The 22190-nt window shown below is 33.5% G+C and overlaps 1 protein-coding gene across 2 annotated transcripts in view; it reads right to left on the bottom strand.

Annotated features, from left to right (window-relative positions):
- Positions 1 to 1691: 1691 nt before the first annotated feature.
- LOC143233839 (glycoprotein-N-acetylgalactosamine 3-beta-galactosyltransferase 1-like) overlaps positions 1692 to 22190 on the bottom strand; it is a 33159-nt gene continuing 12660 nt past the window's right edge. For both annotated transcript variants that reach the window (XM_076470602.1, XM_076470603.1), the window contains exons 3-4: positions 12621 to 13294; positions 1692 to 7035 (exon numbers count right to left, since the gene is read on the bottom strand). In XM_076470602.1, coding sequence (XP_076326717.1) covers positions 6835 to 7035; positions 12621 to 13294 — 875 coding nt within the window. In that variant the 3' untranslated portion in view covers positions 1692 to 6834. The remainder of the gene's footprint in view (positions 7036 to 12620; positions 13295 to 22190) is intronic.

Genomic DNA, 22190 nt, shown 5'->3' on the forward strand with positions numbered 1-22190 from the left:
GAATGAACTAAGTGATGCTGATAAAGAAAACAGGAAACCGGCGTGTGATGAGTTACTGGGAATCTTCAATACGATCCCTTCTCGAGGAAAGGTGATGTTTACGGACGAGTGCTCAATTTACCGTTTGAGTCGAGCACGAAATGTTTACTTCTGGACAAAAGAGAATCCTCATTATTATGAAGAAATTGAATACAACACTCCGCATGTCATAATTGGGCAGCACTTAATGCGCGTCATGTTATTGGACCATAGTTCTTTGACGGGCCAGTAAACCATACCTCATATCTGAACATGTTACAACAATGGTTTATACCGAAACTCAATGAACTTGGAATCGGAGAGGAGGTTTGGTTTCAACAAGATGGAGCTCTGGCTCATTATGCCCTCACTGTGCGAGATTATCTTAATGACACTTTTCCAGACAAATGGATAGGTCGTGGTTCTGTAACATCCCCGGCACCCATGAAATAGCTCGCAAGAAGTCCGGACTTGACAACATGTGATAACTCTCTTTAGGGATACATAAAGGACATTGTGTCTAAACAACGTTATAATACTAATGATGAGTTAAAGGCAACTGTTACCGCGGCATTTGGAACAATAATCCCTGTTATGTTGAGGAAAATGTCTCACATAACATAGCGTCGGATAATATTATGCAGCGAGAATAAGGGACGGCACACAGATACACTGGATACATAAGATATATGGATGGGTAGGGGCTTACGGGCCACCATGTATATTACCTTTTTTTATTCATGTTAACTTTCAAATCTAACTTGTACAGTGACATAATTCCTTCCACTTCTATTTCTGAAAGTATTAATTAAACAATAATGATGATGTTGTAGGAGACAAAACAACAGAGCTAGACACTTTACCGTAATCTTTAATAATTGTAGCATCATACCTAACAACTTAAAAATAATAATTACAAAGGCATATTTTGTTTAAGACTACTCCACAGTAACACAGAAATACTAGTATTATTGTTTACACCACCCTGTCTGAAGCAATAACTGCATTTCCGCTTCCCAATCAGCAAGTCCGGAAGTGTGTTGCTGTTGAGATATCCAACTTTTGTTTCAGCCAGTTCATACCACTGCAAGTCCTTACACGTAACCGTAATTGACGATATGGCTTGCTTAAAAATGATATTAGTGACAAAGTTTATGGGAATATTTACAAACTAGAAGTTTGTACGTTTTAGATTGTTTAGATTAGGGCACCCACAGATCAAACTATCTGAAAATAAGATGTTACCCAAATGACTTCTGCTGATGTTTTCTTAAGGAAATATATCATGTATTAACTACAATGTGGTACACGTGTGGTAAAACCCTTTTCCCCTGCATTTTAAAATTTTCTAGCTACAAAGATATGTTGGATTTTGGGAATTTTATACAATGAACAACTAAATAGAAGTACACAGAAAAATATTATGCTCCAGCTTTTCAACTAGAAGAAACCACTTTACATCCAGATATTTATAAAATTCAATTTTGTTCTGTGTATACCCATTCAATTTAAATATTTTATTGTAATATATTTCATCGGTGTAATTTGTGAAACTGTCAAAAAACGAGGTACATGTAGTAAAATAGCATGAAACAATTTTGTGCAAAATGCAGAAACATGGAAAACAAATGTTCAGTGTAATTTAAAGTCTTATTTATCATAAAACTCACACGTATGACAAACTATTTAATTAAACATCTATTACATTAGTATAAACTTGAAAACAGCGTTAAAGTACCCATTAAAGTATAGAGTAACAATGAATAACAACTTCTACAAATGAATAAATGACCAAGTAAATTCCAGATTACTATTCAAATACTTCAAAGAGTAACTCAAATGTGCAAAATACAAAACGTATGACTAGATCACAATCACACTGTGTGAATTATGCGCCTGAGTTACACATAAAAAAACCGTTTAAAAAAAACAACACGCACAAGGATAGGTGATACACAAGTATTTAAGGTAACCACAGTAATTATTTAGATTCCAAATACAAATGAATAACATTTTTACAATAGTCATAATTTCATCACTACAGTTATACCTCATGATATACATTACTGTAATTCTATAATAGGTGGTAAAACATTAAATAAGTTCCCTTAACTGGAAAGAAGTTGGTTTTTAGAATACATATGTGCTAATATTGATACATCAAGTTTCTATCTCTGCTGTGTTACTGCATGAGTAATTTAATAAAATAATGAAAAAATTATCAGTGAAAGTTTACAGGAAAAATAACTCTTATTGTAAACAAAGGTACCTTCTTTGTTCAGCTGTTGAATTTTGCACACAACTATTTGCACCAGCTGTCTGTGATTTAGAAGGGGTGAACTACAGGGAATGCAGTAAGTCAACATCATCCTCTACCATCTGTTCGGCTATTCTTTATCAATAAAGAGTGGAATTGGCTGTCACACTATGACATGCCATGATTGAGAGGGTATGTTCAGAGAAGAGATTCAAACTCCCAATCCACAAATTCCAACAGAAATATCCAAACATACTCTTAAATTATTTCAGCTCATCTTAACATGCATAAGAGTAAGAAGAATGCCAATCCTTCAAGAATGATGAAAAATAATTCAATCTAGAAAATTTTTTTGTATGTAGAATGTTCTTCACATTTTACCACAAAACAATTAATACTTTTAAGGTTACTGAAGATGAGTTTTGAAGAAAACATATATCTCATTATCTCTATATGAATAACTATTTTCCAAAATAATAAAACTAGAAACTTTCAGGGTATTGTGATAAAATAATTAATTTAAAAAGCAGTTTGTTTTGAATACTTACACATATAATGTTGTTTAAAAATCAAGTAACAAGGTTCTAAACAAGCAAGAACTCATCTCTTACATTCATATTAGCAAAACTAAAATGTCAACATAAATTTTATTACCATCTTTAATAATAGTAATAATAATCAAAAACAAGATCAATAAGATCCTGTAACCTGTATACTCTGTACCCTGCTAAATAACTACATACAATTTATGACAGTCACATAATACCTGCATATTTTATACAACAAAAAACAGCATCTGGTTTCAACAAATGTAATTACACAACGTTATTATTTGTTTTCTTCTCCTTAATATTTTTTTTTACAAATTACACTTCCAAATGATAGTCACAACAGCAGGTTAGATGTATATTCTTACTGATACCATTCTTTTGGAATATATTGCTGAATTGGATACAAATACAAACCTGTCCAATGCTGAGTGAATGTACTTACTGCTAATGCTTGAGGATGAAGTAATGTAGACCAAAATTTAGAATTTGCAGTTTAGAATTCTAATGACTTGCAAATTTTTTTTATTGTCAGAGACCCAAAATAAGAGCAAATGCACTGAAAAACCTTGAGATGTAATATCCATTCTGTTGAAAGAATCCAACTGCAATCAAATTTCATCAAACCTAGAATATGACATGTTAAAAGACTGATCAGTGGGAATGAGCTCAATAGAGAAAATCCAAGGTACAAAAATGAAGGTCTTGAGAATGTGCATCTCCCTGATGAGAAATCTGAGATACAACTCTGAAATTGTCAGAATGTATCATGAAAATTCTCCCCTTCAAAACAGGTAGACCTTGAACCATTGCCAAGTGTACTGCAAGAGGTTCAAGAACATTGATACAGAGGGTACACTTGTCTTCTGTACAAGTAACCTGGAACTCCTGATGTTGAAGATAAGCTCCTCATTCCTGAATATATGCATCTGTGAACAGATGGATCTTGGAATGTGGTGGTGGATTGGGAACAATAGTAGTAGTGCTGCTCCAATCCAACCACTATTTGCAATTGACAATGTTGCTTCTGAGTAATGAGACATGATGATCCAAAGGATAAAAATGCATGATCCATTGGTTGTACAGTGACCAGTGAAGGGACATCAAATGTGCTCATCTCAAAGGAACGAGAGGCTCGAGGTATCTAGAAATCTCCCAGAAAGAGAAAACCATCTGTGCAGTAGGAGAAGGAGACAAATAAAAACCTGATGGCTCTTTCCATGGGTTAAAGGCTGAAAAGGGCTGTTTGGACAAAACTTAAGTATTGAAAAATACACCCAAATGGACAAAATATAAAGTCTGTGACAAACAGTATTTCTCCAATCTGATAAGGAAGCCCACTATTGCAAATTGTGAAAGGAGAATCTGAGAGTGTGGTTCTGCTAATTAACAGAATGATATCAGAAAGAGCCAGTTGTCCATATAATGATGTGTGCAAAGGCTTAAAGAATTACAGGTGATGAAAAAAGCTTGAACAACTCTACAGAAGACATAAGGTGCTGATGCAAGACCATAAGGAAGACCCTGGAACTGTTGCAACTAACACTTGTGTACGAACTTGAGAAACCTACAGGAAGATTCTGCTACAAGAATATTGAAATAAGCATCAGTAACATCGAATTTGGTCATTCAGAGTGCTGGTACTAAGTGTCATTGTAAAGTGAGGAGAACCTAAAAAATTATTTGGGCCAAGATAAGTTGATGATTAGATGCCAGTCTCCTGTCTTTTTGGGTACCACAAATAAATGGAAATAAAGCCCCAGAAGAATTGTATTATCTCTCCTGTTTTTTGACTATCAACTCTCTTATGACCTGGAAACAAAGCTCCACTCACTGTGAATCTGTTGAAAGTAAAAAGATGTAAACTGAATGACTAGTCCCAAAGCCAGAACCTGAAGTACCCATAGATCCTTGGTTAAAGAGCTCCAAACATCCAGGAAGTCATGTAATCATTCTCCCCCACCCCAGAATAGTTACTGACCACTGTTGTTAGTCCAAACAAGCCAAAGACCCTTCAAAGTAGGACTAGACCTTATTATTGGAACCAAAGGAGGGAGTTGGGAAATACTGTTGGCCAATATTCCTACACTAGAGCCAGAAAGATGAGAAGCCAAGGATGAAAAAGAAGAATGTAAATGGGCAGTATCAATTCAGGATTCCAATGTTTCTGGAACTCCAGAAAATAGCACAGAAGAGAAAAAAAAAGCTTCCGATAACTCCCTGAGGGCAAAAGATAGTAAACAAACACTTTCTAACAAAGCATCTCTACCCATTAAATTTCAACAACAGATCAGCCAAGAAAACACAGAAAGAATGGACAAAGACAATCTAACTGAAGTAGACATAAAAAAAAAAAAAATTAGGAGGAGGAGCCAGGAAAAGTGTCAAATTTCTCACCAGTCATTCTTGGATCATTTGCAAAAGCCATCTCAGAATGCCACAGAGTAACATCCTTGGTCCACAACAAATCATATCACTGACACCTTCAATACAGATAATGCTTTAAGCACTGCCAAGTCTATTCTTCAAAACTACACACCCATATGCTACACATGTATTCTTTTTAGCTGAATAGCATCTGCAAATTATCAGACATTAAAAATACTTAATCACAGACAGCACTTATGAAATAACTTATTATCCTGACTACCTTGTACATTTAAGGAATGTAGGCATCACACAGTTGAAACCAGTCATTTTATTTATACAAACAATTATACACAAATTTCTATTTTTCACATTTCAATTTCACAGTTTGCAAAAATATAAATGCAGTCACAGCAAGAAAATTTATGTGGTATAAAGTTGCATATAACTAGAAATTATGCTATATAAAAAAACAGTCATACTTTAATTTAAAAAATAAAAGAACAGTACCAAGTAAAAATGACATACTTCTGGAAGATGAGATAGAATCTACAGGATCACTATCTAAGTATGACACATTTAAAATATATGCTTTCTTTAAAACTTGCAGAATTCTTGTTCTAGCTACTAATAAGGATTTACAAGATCTTTATTTCTTGTTAAATCTTCAGAAACTGTGAAGCTGAAAAACTAATCTCCATAAAAAAAAACACCCATGTACCTATGATCTCTACTCTTCCAAACATTGGTTTCTTTGGGTGTAATACTTATTTAAAAAATAAAAACAACTTTAAAATGCTTGACATTTTCTGTATCAAATTATACAGCTTCCAAGTTTTACCACACTAGATGTAAGACCATAAATTAATTATTACTATAATATACAATATAAATGTTAAATAGAATAACAAAAAAAGAATAGTTGATAGACAGCAAATACTATATTACATATGTAATTAAATAAGTAACATGAAGTGTCAATTTATTGCTCTCATTCATACCAGATCCAATAGGTCAAAAAAGACTTGCCTGAATCATGTATGTGTGAAATAGTGTAACTGAAAGACTAAGGTGATTAAGTTGCATGCTGTGTATACCAACAGTCAACAAAAATGTCAGAAAAAAATCTACTAGAATGAGTTTTTTTCACTACAACACTCAAATATAGTCTAGTTATTTCACTGATTTATTGTAATTAATGCATGTTAAATTATGATAATAGTAAACATGTGCCTGCAACCTTCAGTCTTGATTGAACATACAAAAGGGTTATCCATTAATAATACTGTCATAGTGCAAGTGACAAAAAAAAATTATATCTACTCATTACACTCCAAGCTATGTGCAGTAACATCAATACCAGTCACTGATTTCATACATTGTGAAATAGTATGCTAATATCATAAATCTTCTAATTGAAATATAAAAGTTCAAGTCTCAGTATGTCCTCCCTTTCACAGATTTCAGTAAACTAATACATCACATATTTCAGTAAAATAATTAACCTTATCAAATATATTCCACAGTGTATTATAAAACTGATGTTAAAATTAATTAACTGAGAGTATTTTACACCATTTTCAGAACTCTACTTTGTTCATCTTTGGTGTTCTGAAGTAAACAAAAAACCGATTAGTCTGAGTTTTAGGATGAATTGGGATCTAAAGGGCCAGATTTATTATATGGAAATTCAGTGATTTTGTTAGAATTAGTATGCTGTGTAGGTAGAAGTCTGGTGTGAAGTCCATATGGTCGAAGATGATAGATTAAATACTCCATAACATACATCATGTTTGGACTGACATAATGAAAGGAGATGGCTGTGTCACTGCAACAATTCATTCCCTGCAAAACACAAATAAAGAATTTTAATACTGAATATGTTTTGATTGCTACCCATACAGTATGCTATACAAGTGTATACATGTAAGTATTACATAAAATGATTAACTACATTACATTTTCAGAAAACAGCTCATCTAGCATTGATATTTAGTGAAATATTTTAATTTCTTTAAAACTTATCAAATACTATAGGTTAGTCTCATCTTTTTTTTTACATCCATGCTTTATTTCCTAGCATTCATTGTGTCTCATCACACTTACAAAGTTTCAAATAGTGGTGAATAATTTTATATTTGTTTTTCAGTTGTTTTTTTCAAACAGAGCAAGCAGTTAGTAATAAAGTAATTGTTAGAAATGATTATGTTGTCAAGTGTTTACAAATATTCTTTTTTTTTCTCATAAATTCTTTACTTGCAACTTGTTTCATAAAACTTGTATTTTGCTTCAGATAGCTATCTTTTTTAAACATTACTACATAGATAAGTTACTTGTAGGATTAGAACAGTTTACAACTAATAGTAAATGTTATTTTAAAAATAACTAAATATTGTCATTTTCTCTCAGTTATTTACTCTTAACTCTTCAGTAGGTTTTCAATATATTATTTTTATATTGTTGAGTTAATGGTCTGGAGTATTGTGTTGATAAAAATAGATTTTTTTAACAAGCAAGTTTCTTTCATTAGAAGCAGATAAACATTGCCAAACTATTTTGTTCCAATGTGAATGTCACAACCATTTTACCAGAATGCTATGACTTGTTACACTGACTGATGATGCATGTTCATTAACTCATCAACATAAACATCAGCTGCCACAGCCAATGTATACTTTTGAAGACAAATAATAGGTATATTTCTAAAAAATTATGTTTTGAGAACACTACCTTTATAGGATATAATCTAAAAGTAGTTCTGAAAATAAAAATTCTCTGTTGACCTATTTGAGTGATAACTAATTGTTTAAAATTATGCTGCCAAGTGTTTACAAATATCCTTTTTTCTCATAATTTAGTCATTTGTAGCTTGTTAAAAAATAATAAAAAATCATAAATACATGACATAATAAAAATGTTAAAATTCAAAATCACTGTTCCTTGCAGTGACATAATAAATTAGCTATAGTCAAAATTATAACCAATAGCAACACCACAAATCTGTTCACAGTTCTATTTATTAAAAATAAGATGGAAATTCTTAGTATCAAATTCGAAATGTTTCTTAACAATGTTTTTACGACAGCCTTTACAGTATTAATCCTTTGCCAAACCATACTAATAGCTATTTCAATAGTTTCAGTAAGAGAAATGTTGGCAAATAAAAATCCAATATCAAAAGTGAGCAAACAGTCAATTCTGAAAACATCAAATTTTCTACATAGTTGAGAAATTTAAAACTGTCACATAGTATTAGTGAAAGAAATAAAATATTTTAGAGTTATTCAGAAAATTTATAATTTAATAGTCTGATTTTTATAACAATTATATAAAATTTTGTAATTCTTTTATATATTGAACAATACAACCTTGAAAATAATTAGGCCTTGCTTATAGGTGCATTTTCTTTGATATTTTGGGCATATCACTAATGAGTCTAACGTTATTGTAAACAAAAATATAGTAATGATCTTTCTTAACTTTAGAAGTAATATCACATTGTGAAGTCAGATTTAAAACGTGTAAAATTAAAAATTTTCTAAATTTAGTGTGATTACTAAGAATGTGATCACTTTGAAAAATACAGTAATCTTTGTTAAGGTCTTATACAGGTTTAGTAAAAAAAAAGAATTAGGGTGTTCTTTTTATATGGTTATAAACATGAATACAACCAAGAGCAATACTGCTTAAATGCATCAAACACCTGTAAATAGTTAAGACATATTCTGCATGGTTTCATATTGAAGTAGTCATTCAAGTTGCTTAAAGAGTCAGAATTTCAACTAATCTAAAGAAAGAAACAACAAATGACAAATCTCCAACTTAACATTTTTGGTATTTTATTATATTAATACATTTAACAGTTAGTAATGATGCATGCAGGAGCACAAAGAAAAGTCCACCTGCAATCAGGCTTAACTATAACACTAAATTTCTTAAGTTATTTAGTACATTTTTAACTTGTACAATATCAAACTAATAAAAACTTTAACTCATTATAATAATTTTTAAGTCACTATAAAGTATTTTTCTTGGCTCTAAGTTTAGATTTATTCTGGTCTGTTGGAATTTCTACTGAGCTGCTTTACCCTTACTAAATGCTTGTCAGCCAGCTTACAGTGAGTGTCAAAAATGTGGAACAACATTTCACAGTTAGTTGAAAAGGTGAAACTTAAAATAGGATGATGATACTTAATATCTTTTCACACTGTCAAAATAACTTCATCCTATTACTGCTACACCATTTTCTAGCCAAACAGAAAAACTGACATTATTTAGAAAATTTTCATTTCATCAAAAAGTATATTATAAAATAACCATCAATGTTCTGAGTTTGTGAGACTAGCAAAAGTACCTATGGTGAGAGATTTATCACAGTTGTTTTCTGAAATAAACCAGTAGCAATATACAGATTGAAACTACACAAGAATAAGATTATTCACATCCACTAGCCTTGATTATTTAAACAGCATTTTATTTACTTTTAATCAAAAAGCAATGAATAATATTATTTTAAAATGTCTCTTAATACAGATGCATTTATCTTGAAAGTATGTATAAACAATATAAAATAAGAAATCCCTTCAATGATTAATAGGATTTGAAAATATAATTGTGAGATTAATAATTTAAAAATTACAAATATAAGTGTTTCTGTTTTTACTCTACATATGTCAATAATTATTGAAAGTACACAAACTGTATGTATAACCCAAGTAATAAAGGAGGAAACTGAATAAATTTCATCAGTACCCCTAGTGGCTACCCCCAGTAACAGATCTATACTTAGCCAGCAATTCCAAATGCAAAAGCCTAAAGAGTTAGAGGACAAACAAAGACACAAATAAACTTCTCTTAAATTATAGTAGAATGAGTATTAAATGAAAACAAAGACACAGCAGATTACTATATACAGGTATCTACAATAATAAAAGGGTATGTTTTAAGTCTGTGTTTTCCTGCATTAGCTCCATGATAAAGAACCTAGAACCTTGAAATTTTGCACCCATACTACACGAACCCTGAAGGTATGCACCTGAATATAATTACTTATCAACACAAGTGTGCAAGTGCATCATTTTGTGAGGCAAGAGAACAAAAATCTTCATAGAAAAGAATATGCGATTGCCATAACTCCAAGAACATAGAACCTAAAAAACCTGAAATTTTGTGCCTATTCTAAGTGGATTCTTAGAGTGTACAACTGGGTATTATTAGTTATCTATGTGAGTGTGAACATGTACATCATTTTAATGAGGCAAGCCAGCAAAAAACAACATAGAAAAGAAAGTGGTTCCTTATATTACAAATAGAAATCACAGATATTTACACACACACACACGTGTGTGCATAAATTGTTTGTGTGAAAGATCTTAGTAACTTGAAATTTTGCACCCATACAAAGTATACCCTGAGGGTGTATACCTGGGTATTACTTATTCACATTCCTGCACATTCAAGCATCTTTTTAATAAAGCAAGCTACTGAAAAGCCACACAGAAAAGGGATTCCTTATATAATAATTTCTAAAATGTAGAAAAGACTGCATTTTTATAACAATGTATTCCAACAATGCCTTTCATGTCATACCACTTAACAAAAGTACATTGGTTATATTTTATGCTAAAATGGGTTCAGAATACACACACCATCAACCTAATAACTCCAGGTATGTTACTTTCTCTAGTGTGTGTGTGTGTGTGTGTGTGTGTGTGTGTGTATACTGATACACAGAACAGTTACTAAAACAACTGCATGATCCAGTTACAAACTGAAACACATTAATTACTCTTAACTTCATCAAACAAAATTAAATTAGAACAAAACATTTTGATGGTTTTTAATCCAGTTTTCAGGGTACATTAACACTCCTACGAAAAGTGGGGCCTAATAGGCCCCAGAGCAACTTGAAAGGTTATTAATATTAGGCTAATAATTTTGTATTTAAATGAAATTGCCATTTAAATCCATTAATGAATGGATTAACGAGATTCCCACTGTCCCTATCTACTATCTAGCAAAACCACAGCCAGGGGAACGGGCTTGGAGAAATCAGGACTAAAAACGTCTTTTCGTAAGAGTGTTAAAGAACTTTTAGCCATCAAGGCAATGAACCCAACTATTAATAAGCAAGATTTAGTTCACTATCAAGAATTTGAAGTTAATTTCAATTTTCTTCAAATATGCATATTTTTTTATAATCAAAAACATATTAAGGATTTATGTCTAAACCTATCACTTGCCTAAAAACAAAAAATAACCTGGCCTTTTTAACTTCTCAAGCACTGCCTGTCTGCTTTCAATGCTAATTGCATAACTTCTTTATTAACCATTGCTAAATAGAAAGACTAAAGAAAGGAACAGTTTAGTCTCAAGATGAGTGCTTCCATTTTAATTCTTTGTTTTGGTTGCCATGAGGAGAAAATAACTCTTATAGAATAATGAAAAATGATTTAAGAATTCTGGAAAATTTCTGATTATTAGTTGAATATTGCCTTCTCATGATCAATTCCTATTTCACTAATTTCTTAAACTAATTCTGTGATATATTCAATACGATGTTTATGAAAAACCTTATGTCAGCACTTGTGACCAAGAAGTCCGTTTCAGAAACAAATTAACCTTCACTCAGTAAAAATACATGTAGATATAAAGTGTTATGCAGTTGTTTAGACATGCAAATGACCTACGGACAAAGCTAAAGTCATACAAAGAACCACATCAAATGAGATACCTTTTTTATAATAATATATATTAATATAATGCAAGTTATAACATAGGGCTTAAAATGGGTACTTAACTAAATTAAAGAGTTACATGACTTGCCTATACTATTTACATATGAGGTTAAGTATGTAGTGGTTTGAACAAATCTAACAGTCATTCAGGGCATCTCAATGATTGCAAAGTTAAATGGGTTGAACCTATTTCACAAGTCCACAACATATGGAATTCGTCAAACACCTCTAATACAAGACACAGGCAAATGTATTTATATGAAGATACCTTTCATATAAGTAGGGCCCAGTTAAAAACAACTAATGAAAGTTGACTTACAGTTGTGTGTGCATATGTATTGATTTACAAATAACAGTTCAGAGTTTATTTTCATTACTTTTATTGCCACAAATCATATTGGATTACCATATGCAAGAGAATATGTTTTTCCTCATTTTCTTTTCTTTCTTTTTTTATAAATAATTTTCTAAATAGTTTATTTTTTTAATATGACAAGTGGCTTTTTTGAAGAAAAAAAATTCCAATTAATTATTCTTCCTTTCAAATTGAAATCTGGTTTTTCTACCTTAAGGTTTAACATTTATATTAAGGTAACATGCACAACAGATATTTCTCTGTGTATGATCATAGATTTAAAGAACCTACATATCCACAGTAAATGTGATTGTTCTCAAATACAATATCACACTTACTTCTTCAGCAGGATAGTAAATCCATTTCCAGTACCAAAAGTTTTTAGGTACATGACCTGGTATCAAGTGATGTTCTGGAACAAATGGAAAAAACCTTCCTCGACCTAGACTGTCTCGAGAATCCCCTGCTTGAACTCCAACACCTTCTAAGCACTTTCCTATCTCTACATCTTCAGACCCACCACTGTCACCTCTACAGTTAGATTTATCACGTAAGGCCCTCTCCACAAATTGACTTAAGGCCTCCTTACTCAAAACATAGCCTGCTCCTCCACTCATGTAACCTTGCTTTACATATGGCTTGAAGCGACATCCAAAATAAATAGGCTCTGAGGAATTATGACTCATTAATAAGTAACGAAGATTTTCAACAATAACAAAGGTATCATCATCAGCTTTCATAAACCAATCAGCCTGGTCAAAGTAGTGTTCATAGACATACTGGAAAGCTTCTTTTATTTTACCCCACAAAAAATTTCTTCCCTCTGACACATTCAGTTTCACAGAAGGCAGAGTTTTATCTTCCTCTGAACTCATGAAGAGAAGAACATTACATCGACGACCCCAGGTGGCTTTCACATGTTTAGCTTTTTTCTGGTGGTTTGTAGGATTAGTAAGAATGAAACACAAAACACGCACCTCCTTGGCTAAACTTTCTGCCAAAACACCTTCTCCTAGAAGCAGGATATAAAATTTCAATTATCTACAATGTATTCATAAATAAAGGTTTGAAGGGATTTTACAAATTAACTATTATAAAATTATTTTTAACTACCTAAAAAAATTAGTCTCACCAAATGACAAATAGTCAAAAGAAATTTTCTCTCATTTTATGATTTGGTCAAAACACATGTTTGGTAGTTCCCAAGTGAGAAGTGTAACAATGTATAACAATGGATATGGTCAATTAAATTTTCATTTATTACATTCACATTAAATATTTTATGGATGATTAACATCTTATATAAAATATATATATCAACCCAACCAGCACTTAAAGACATGATTGTGTGTTATCATTAACCAAACACAGTTACAACTGTCTTTCTTGACATACTCTGATTGTTTAATGTGTGGTTTGCCACAAAAGTACCTCAGTGAAAATTTCAACTAAACATACACAAAGGTTACCTGCACTATATTTGAACTAAGAGACTAAAGAAAGAAGATAACTGGTCTGCTGCATCCATTTCCAGCTTGGGGGCTATTCTAATTAAATGGTGGGATTTGATATTCATCCTTACACCCTCTATAATAAACACATAACCTCAAACTACAGTGACCTTTGAATTCACAACTCCAAATGCTAACTGTTAAGATCTTCCATGGATTATACTTATCAAATGACAAAAAAGCATTTCTTGCCAACAACTGAAAATGAAACTATTTCTACATTATACAATATAAAAATGATATTAAGTATGTTATTTGAACTAAATAACAGAAGCTGTGCAAGTTAAATAATACCAGTAATATGGTATCCTTAAGATAGAGAATTCTAATTTTTTTAACTGAATATGCATGGGCTGACCCTGAATTAAAGAAATACATTTCCCTACTTATTATGAATATCTTCAAGAAATGTGATAAGATTTTAATCCAATGTACAAGTCTATGATACACAGATGTATTACAAATGTATATTTTCTCAAGATCTGTCTGTGAGTTGATGGTGTCACTCTGACTCGAACTACGACAGTCAAAGTGCAAAGTTTATTGCATTTTGTGTAACTCAAAGCTTTTGATATTTTCACTGTGACCCTACCTATGCACAATAGGTCATGGAGTGGGAAGATAGAAACCAAATTCTATAAGATTGACCTCTGAAAATCAAAAGTATTTTGTACCCCTATTTCAAACAGATTCATTTTTACCCTGTACTGTTATTACCATCCAATCTTAACCTTATTTAAATGGCTATCAAATATCTACAGAATTTGTTTTGAATGATCAATGTCCAAACCTGATTTTTCATGTTGACACATGTTGTGTTTCAATTCTGTTTTAAAATCCAATGACATTTTGAACAAATATATGATAATTCATTTCATAATATCTGCATTGTAGTTAAACCTATTTCTAAGGTAATATACTCATTATAGAGACTAAATAATGAAATCTCCAATTTCCATTTTGCATCCAGTTAGAAGGACATTGCTGCTGCATTAGTTTCTCTCAATTTATTCAAGACTTAATATCTAAGAGCAATACAATTTTTATCATGAACCTTTTTAGAATAAAAAAACAAGCAAATATGTTTGTGTTACCATGTACATCCTTCCCTTAAGCAAGCTGTTTACTTTATTGAAATTAGCTTCTATATGTACATCTCTTACTGATAAAAACACTCACTTCAATATTTTAAACTTTAAAAGCTTTAAAACTTTACTAAAATATAAATATTGATCTGAAAGTTCACAAGATTAGAAAATAACCTATAAACTTTAATATTCAAAAATAAAAACTTAAATGTCTTCATACATGAAAATTAAAAATAAGGGTGAGTGGGTGGGGGTTTTGTGTTTTATGGTACAAAGTAACTAGACTATCTGTGCCAAACATCCAGTAAAAAGTTAAAAGTAAAGTAAAAGTATTAAAATTCATAAAAAAGGAATCAAGGTAAAACAAATTTGAATTTTTGATTTAAAACTTAAACAGCATGAAATCCAATTTTTATATCTAGTGTACAGCAGTAGGAAAGAAATTACAGTAATACTAGTATTAAAAAACATTCTGTAGTATAATTTTAATTATTATGACTCGCCAGGATGACTAACGGGTAAGTTCAAACATCAGTGTTAATCACCTGAAGATGGCCTTTCGAGTCCTGGATTTGAGTTATTTGATGTTACAGCCATTTTCTAATTTCATATTGAACTAGTTATACTAAAGAAAATAAAATTAAAATGTTCTAATTTATGAATTAAAAACTTAAATAGTGTTTAAAAGGTCAATGGCCTTTAAAAAACTAAAAACATTTGTAAGATGAACAGTGTCACCATCACTGCTGACATTGTCCAAAATTATGGGAAGATCTTGGGACAAAACATGTGTAAAATGGTGCAGTCGTTGAGAGTCATAACAACAACAACACAATAAAGTGTGGCTCATTGTAACCTGAGTGTCACACAGACAACATACCTTGGCGCATCAGTCCCAGATAAAAGAAAACAAGGAGTTAAAGAACTGTGGCTAATGCATAGTCTAGTTAGGACAACTTCCTCTTTCCAATCCTTACAGAAGCAAGATGGCCAAAGTACAATAGAAGATTTTATTTGAGAAAGCTTGTTTTCACGTTGCTCACCCCAAGTCGACTGCCAACTGGCAATAAGCCAAGCCTTGAATACAGGACAACAGTCCATGTATGGAACAGGCACAGTGATATCATCACCAGAGCAGACATATTTAGCTGCAGTGTCAGCAAGCTCATTCCCACAAATACCAACATGGCCTGGTATTCAGAAGAATTGGAGAAAAGTGGATGTTAAAGAGAAATGATGCAGTTGGTTTTGAATATCAGCAAGAACAAGGTGAGAACTAATATGAAGTGACTCCAGGGCCAGTAGAGAAATAAGCAAGTTGATATAAATAGTGCAATTTGAGTACTACTTAGTTTTTATGTGATCCAGGGCAAGAGAAATGACATACAGTTCAGCAATGAACACAGAAATTGTAGAAGGAATTCTGTGCCCAACCACCAAACCACAACAAATCATGGCAGAGCCCACAGAGTCACCTGATTTCAAACCATCCATATAAATGATATTTGGAAGGATGGTTTGAAAGATGTTCAGCAAACAGAAAGGAATTCTTCCAGTCGGGAATATCCATCTTCTTCAGATGGCTCAAAGAAATATCATATTTGGAGATAGTAATTAGCCATGGTGAGATGAGCTGATCTGTGGATACTGCTATGTCATCCAAAGATAGACCCAATTCATCCAACTTTACCTGGAGACGAAAGCCAAAAGGTAGACTATTATGAAAAAGTGACCCATTGAGGAAGGAAAACAAAACCTCATGTAGAACGCTGTGGTAAAGATTGACGTTTTGAAGCATACATTAGAGACAATTGTAAACAACGAAGGTGTTAAGGGGTTCATGGAACTCCATGTACAAACTCTGGACTGGAAAAGTGCAAAAGGCCCCTGTGCAGAGCTAAAGCCCCTGATGGTGAACAGGGTCCAACATTTTCAAAACTGAAGTCCTGGCAAAGCTATAGACAAGAGACCAATAGTCTAATTTTGATTGAATAAGGGCATGACAGATTTTTTAACATGGAACATCGATCTGCCCCCCAAGAGGTGGAAGAGAGGGCATAGAAGATGTTCAGTGCCCTTGTACACTTGACACATAGCTGTTTGATGTGTGGAATGAAGGTCAGCTTATGGTCAAATATAAGCCCCAAGAAGTTTACCTCAGGGACCACAGGAAGCACAGCTTCACCAATACAGAGTTCAGGATCAGGATGAATGCCCTGTTTATGGCAAAAGTGCATGCAAACAATTTTGGAGAGAAAAAGGTTAAAACTATTTGCTGTGATCCACATCAGTAAATGACTGAGGGCAGTCTGTAGCTGTGCTCAATATACCTCATATTTAATGAGTGACCTAAGATGTAGAAGTTGTCAACAATGAAACCATTTGCAACTGTAGGGGGTAGTTGTCCACTGATGCCATTAATCTTTATAATGAAAAGTGTGACACTCAAGATACAGAACTGAGGGACTCCAAGTTCCTATGGGAAAGTATCAAACCCACAAGGACTTGGAATTGCCAATTTATTAAAAAGTATTTAATGAAAATTGGTAAATTGCCATACTACCCATACAAGTGAGGTCTTGCAAGATAGCATACCTTCACGTAGTATCATAAGCCTTTTAAAAGTCAGAAAATGCAGAAACAAGATGTTGTCATTTGAGAAAGATTTTCTGATTGATGTTTCCAGTCAAATCAGATGGTCCATGGTGGGACACTGGCTTCAGAACCCACATTGAGTGAGGCTGTTTGATTCGAGGAACCAAACAAGATGAGCATTAACCATCCTCTCCAAGATCTTACAGAGACAGCTCGTCAAAGCAATTGAACTGTAGTTCAAAGGAATCTTGGGATCCTTCCCAGATCTAGGAAAAGGGAGTACAACAACATGGCACCAAGCATTGGGAAAAACATTCTCCTGCCAAATCCAGTTAAAAACAATCAAAATATAGCAAGAAAGGCAGGAGAAAAATGGAGCACCATCTTGCAAAAAATATCAGATCTGACTGATGTACTGCCATACTGATGAGGAGCAAGTTTAAGTTCCACCAGTGTAAGGGGGTGATTACAGTCATAGAGACAATCAGCCTGAAAGAGGCGATTGTTCTGCTCATGTTTTGATGGCTAAGAAGATGGGAGGTGAAGCAGAAGTGCTAGATGCATGAGAAAAGCTTTTGCCGAGAGTATTGGCAATGCTCTGTGTATCAACAACTTCCTGGCCATCAGAGAAAATGACTAAAAGGGGGAAGGCAGAAGGACAGCGGCCACTAACATTTTGAATTTTGCCTCATATAACTTTGGAACTGGTGGAAGAAAAAATGCTAGAGGTGTACTTAATCCAAGATTTCTTCTGGCTTTGATGTCTGACCTGCCGAGAATGTGCACAGGCCTGCTGAAATGAGACACAGTTTAAAAGTGTGGAGTAACTACAAAAGGTATCCCCAAGCCCGTTTAGAGCTTTTCTTGTCATGTGGCAGGCAAGATTCTGCCAAGGACGAGGATACTGTGGGATGCATTTCAAGATTTTAGGAATACACTAAGTAGCTGCTTGGACAATACAGTCAGTTACTGCTGCCACACAGTCATCTATTGATGGCTTACACATGATGGTAGGATCAAGTTCTGAGAGAGTAGTGAAAGAAGGCCAGTTAGCCTGGTCCAACTTCCATCAAGGCATGAGGGTTGGATGGCATTGACCACAGCCAGTCTCTCTCAAAATGACAGGAAAATGATCACTGCCCCATGGATTACAGTAGACTCTCCAAGAAAAAGTAAATGAAGAGTGAAGGGGAGCAAATAGAAAGATCTGTAGCATTAAAAGACTAACTAAGTACATGAAAATAAGTATAACAACCAGAACTGAAGAGAGACAGGTTGTGGTCCAAAAACATATGCTCTATAGCACAACCTCTCCCATCAATACTAGCACCACCCCAAAGTGGATTATATCCATTAAAATCCCCAGTAGTAAAAAGGGGGATGGTAATTGCTCAATGAGGGCATCAAGGTCTGAGTGATAATAGATCTCTTCAGGATGCAGGTAGAGAGAACAAATAGTGATGATACAACCCAAGGAAATACAGATGGCTACATCCTCCAAGGGTTTATCAAGTCACAAGGACAGGGTGGGCACGCACTGATCAACCAGCAATGCCACCCCACCACGCACTCATCCATCACATTACCTGTCATTTCTATGTGAGGAAAATTGCTGAAGGGTGACTGTATCAGTAGGTTTCAGAAAGATTTCCTGTATGGAGAGGCACAGATGATGGTAAGAATTAATCAAATCCTCAATGTCATCTAAATTTGATCAAAAACCTTGACAGCTCCACTGGATCAGAGTGGCCATTGTTATTTATGTGGAGGAGAATGTGGCAAAGAGATCTTTTGTTTGCAACCATGTTTCTTTTCTTTATTGGATGAAGAACTACCAACCTCCATGGATCCTGCCTTGGGTTGGGTAGGCAGGTCTCTGTCTGTGAACAAAGATCCCAATGACTAAGGGCGTGAACAAATGGTCAGTTTCCTTTCTGGGGCTGCAGAAGAGAATGAACCTGAGGAAACATTTGAACCTGAAGAAAGTTAAATTCTGCAGTCACTGGAAGGAGTGTTAGGGACAGAGATAGAAGTAGACATAGATGTGTCAACTTTTTTAATTATGAAGGGCACAAGATTCTTAAGATGTTTTTGAAATGACTCTGTTGGAGGCATGGAAAGATCTCTCTGCACTCCCACTATGATAGTGGAATGGAGTGCAGCAGCATACGTCCGAGATAGAGTTGAGGACAATAATTTCTGAGTGTATGAGTTGGTGATATTCTTAACAGTCTTTACACATTACACCTCTTCCTCTTCTACCCATTTAGGGCAAGAAATAGAGTAAGAGGGGTGTGGACCACTACAGTTAACACAGTGTGGTTCCAGGTTGTACTTGCAAGTGTCAGGGCCTTTACCATCACAATGAGCACATACCAAAGAACCACAACACTGTGTTTATGAATAACCAAACCGATGACACTGGAAAGATCCAAGAGAGTTAGGATTGTAATGCTGTACCTCACAGTTTAGATAAACTTGCTTTGACTGTGGCAGGAGAACGAGGTGATTTTAACATTAGTATCAGAACATTGGTAGGTTCCATAATTCCATCTTTAATGATAGAGATTCAGCATACAGTAGTAATGCCTTGGTTGGAGAAACCAGCAAGGATTTCAGACTCAAGAATGTTCTTTAAATCCCTCTCAACTATAACTCCTCTGAAAGAATTCAAAGTCACATGGGAAATATGCTATATTGAAGATGTTTCCACCAAAATGTCTCCAGAGTACAACTTCTTTACTGACTTTGGGGAGCCAGCAAGTCCCTCTAATCCTTCTGAATAAAAAGTGGAGACACCTGCAGCAAGGATTTCTCAGATAAGAAATGGAGAATCTGAAATTGAAGTGTAGAATCTGACTGTAAAGTTGACTGTACAACAGAGTTATCCATGTGTGGTCATTTCCCAATGATCTATTTTTTGCTTTTTTTCAATTCTTTCATTTTTATTTATTTTGTTAGAAAGATGGGTCTCTAATAAAGAAGCTACATTTCAGTGCCCATTGACCCCACCCACCATAAAGCCCTACCAGGGAATGCACTACAGTGCCAAACAAGGATACTGCAGCAATGCTAGGGTTTTGTGAGCACTATACCCAAACATCAGCATCAGACACAATGTCCACAACACCTGTTGAGAACATCCAACACTGGTACTTGTTTGATCCAGATATTATTGCCAGTATCAAACTGTACAACAAACCCAACACTGAAATTCTTCATTTGAACACCATAATCACATTGATTAATGTTCCAAAATCAATGAGTTGTATGACATCTTAAAGGATGATAAAAAAAAATCAATTTTTTGAAAATATTGTGAATTTACTTCAGCAAAAGTTAAACATACCTTTGCATAATACCAAATTAAAATATGAAAAAAAATCACAATGTCATTTTTAAAAGATTTCAAAAGTTAATCTTATTATGTTTACATTCTTAACAACAACAAACAAAATTTATTCATAAAAAGGCAACAGAATACCTTCAAACACATTAATGCTCTAGTTTAACTGTAAATTCCATGTTTTTCTACTAGCAGGGATTGTTGTTGTTGTTTTTTTACGATATGCATGAAATAATCATGCACAAATAATTTATAACTTTTTTGCATTAAAAGATTTTCTTTAAGACACTAATCTGTGTAATCTGATCTGTAGCCAATATTGAATACTTTGATGACATCAGTTTCCTATCAAGGCAAATGAATCCATCAATACAATAAATTCTAGGTTTTTCTTACCTTAGGAAAGACACTGAATTGTTGAAAACAGTTCAGTGAAGGGTCACTAAAAATGGTGCCTGTGATGGTGGGGTTCTCATATGATGAGAAGTTGAAATCTCTCAAATTGTTTTCTCTTGAAAAAAAGAGTTGGGGGATCTGTTTAAAATTGTAAAAGGAATTGATGATACTGATGTATCAAATTTTTCATACTTAACAGTGAAAACAGTAGAACTACAGAACACAAATATAAATTTTGGTGAGGTAGGAGCTATCTTCAATTGAGTTTTCTTTTTCTAAGAGGGCAGTTGACCTTTGGAATGAGTTGTCTTCAGGTGTTGTAAAAGCAATAAATTGAAGTTAGTTTAAGAGAATACTTGATAAATAAATATATGAATGATAAGGGCTGGCTTTAAACTTGTCCTTTTAATTTATTTATTAATAGTTTTAGTTTATAAGAAAGAACAGCCCAAATGGACCAACAGGTCTCATGTTGTCCCAAAATGTTAATTTCCTTCATAATAAGTGAAAACATTCAGTAACTATTTTCACATAATATTTTTACTTTTTCTGCAGTACTTAAAATACATAAACTGTAACAGTACCTGCAGCACAGAACTCACTGGAATTGTCCATGAAAGTGCAAATGCAGCTAACAAAGTTCCTATATCTTCTTCACCTCATCCCTTTCCCCAGCTCAGCAGTTAACTGGAGGGACTATCTTGCTATAGTTTGGGATTCAGTGAACACAGCTGCATAGACAGTCTACTGTGAAGGTTTATGTTTAACAACTTAAAACAATTTACCCTACCATCTTCTGAGCTATAATATTACATTCTTAGAATATTAGTTTGTATACAAGTATAAAACTAGGCTGTTCTCAATATAACGTTAATAAGTTTGTCATATTCTTTACAATTAATATACACAATGTAAGGCACAAGGATTCTACAAACATAACTGCCCTTTAATGGATAAATAACTTTTAACAGC

This window comes from Tachypleus tridentatus, chromosome 12 (assembly GCF_004210375.1).
Source record: "Tachypleus tridentatus isolate NWPU-2018 chromosome 12, ASM421037v1, whole genome shotgun sequence".
NCBI classification, from domain to species: domain Eukaryota; kingdom Metazoa; phylum Arthropoda; class Merostomata; order Xiphosura; family Limulidae; genus Tachypleus; species Tachypleus tridentatus.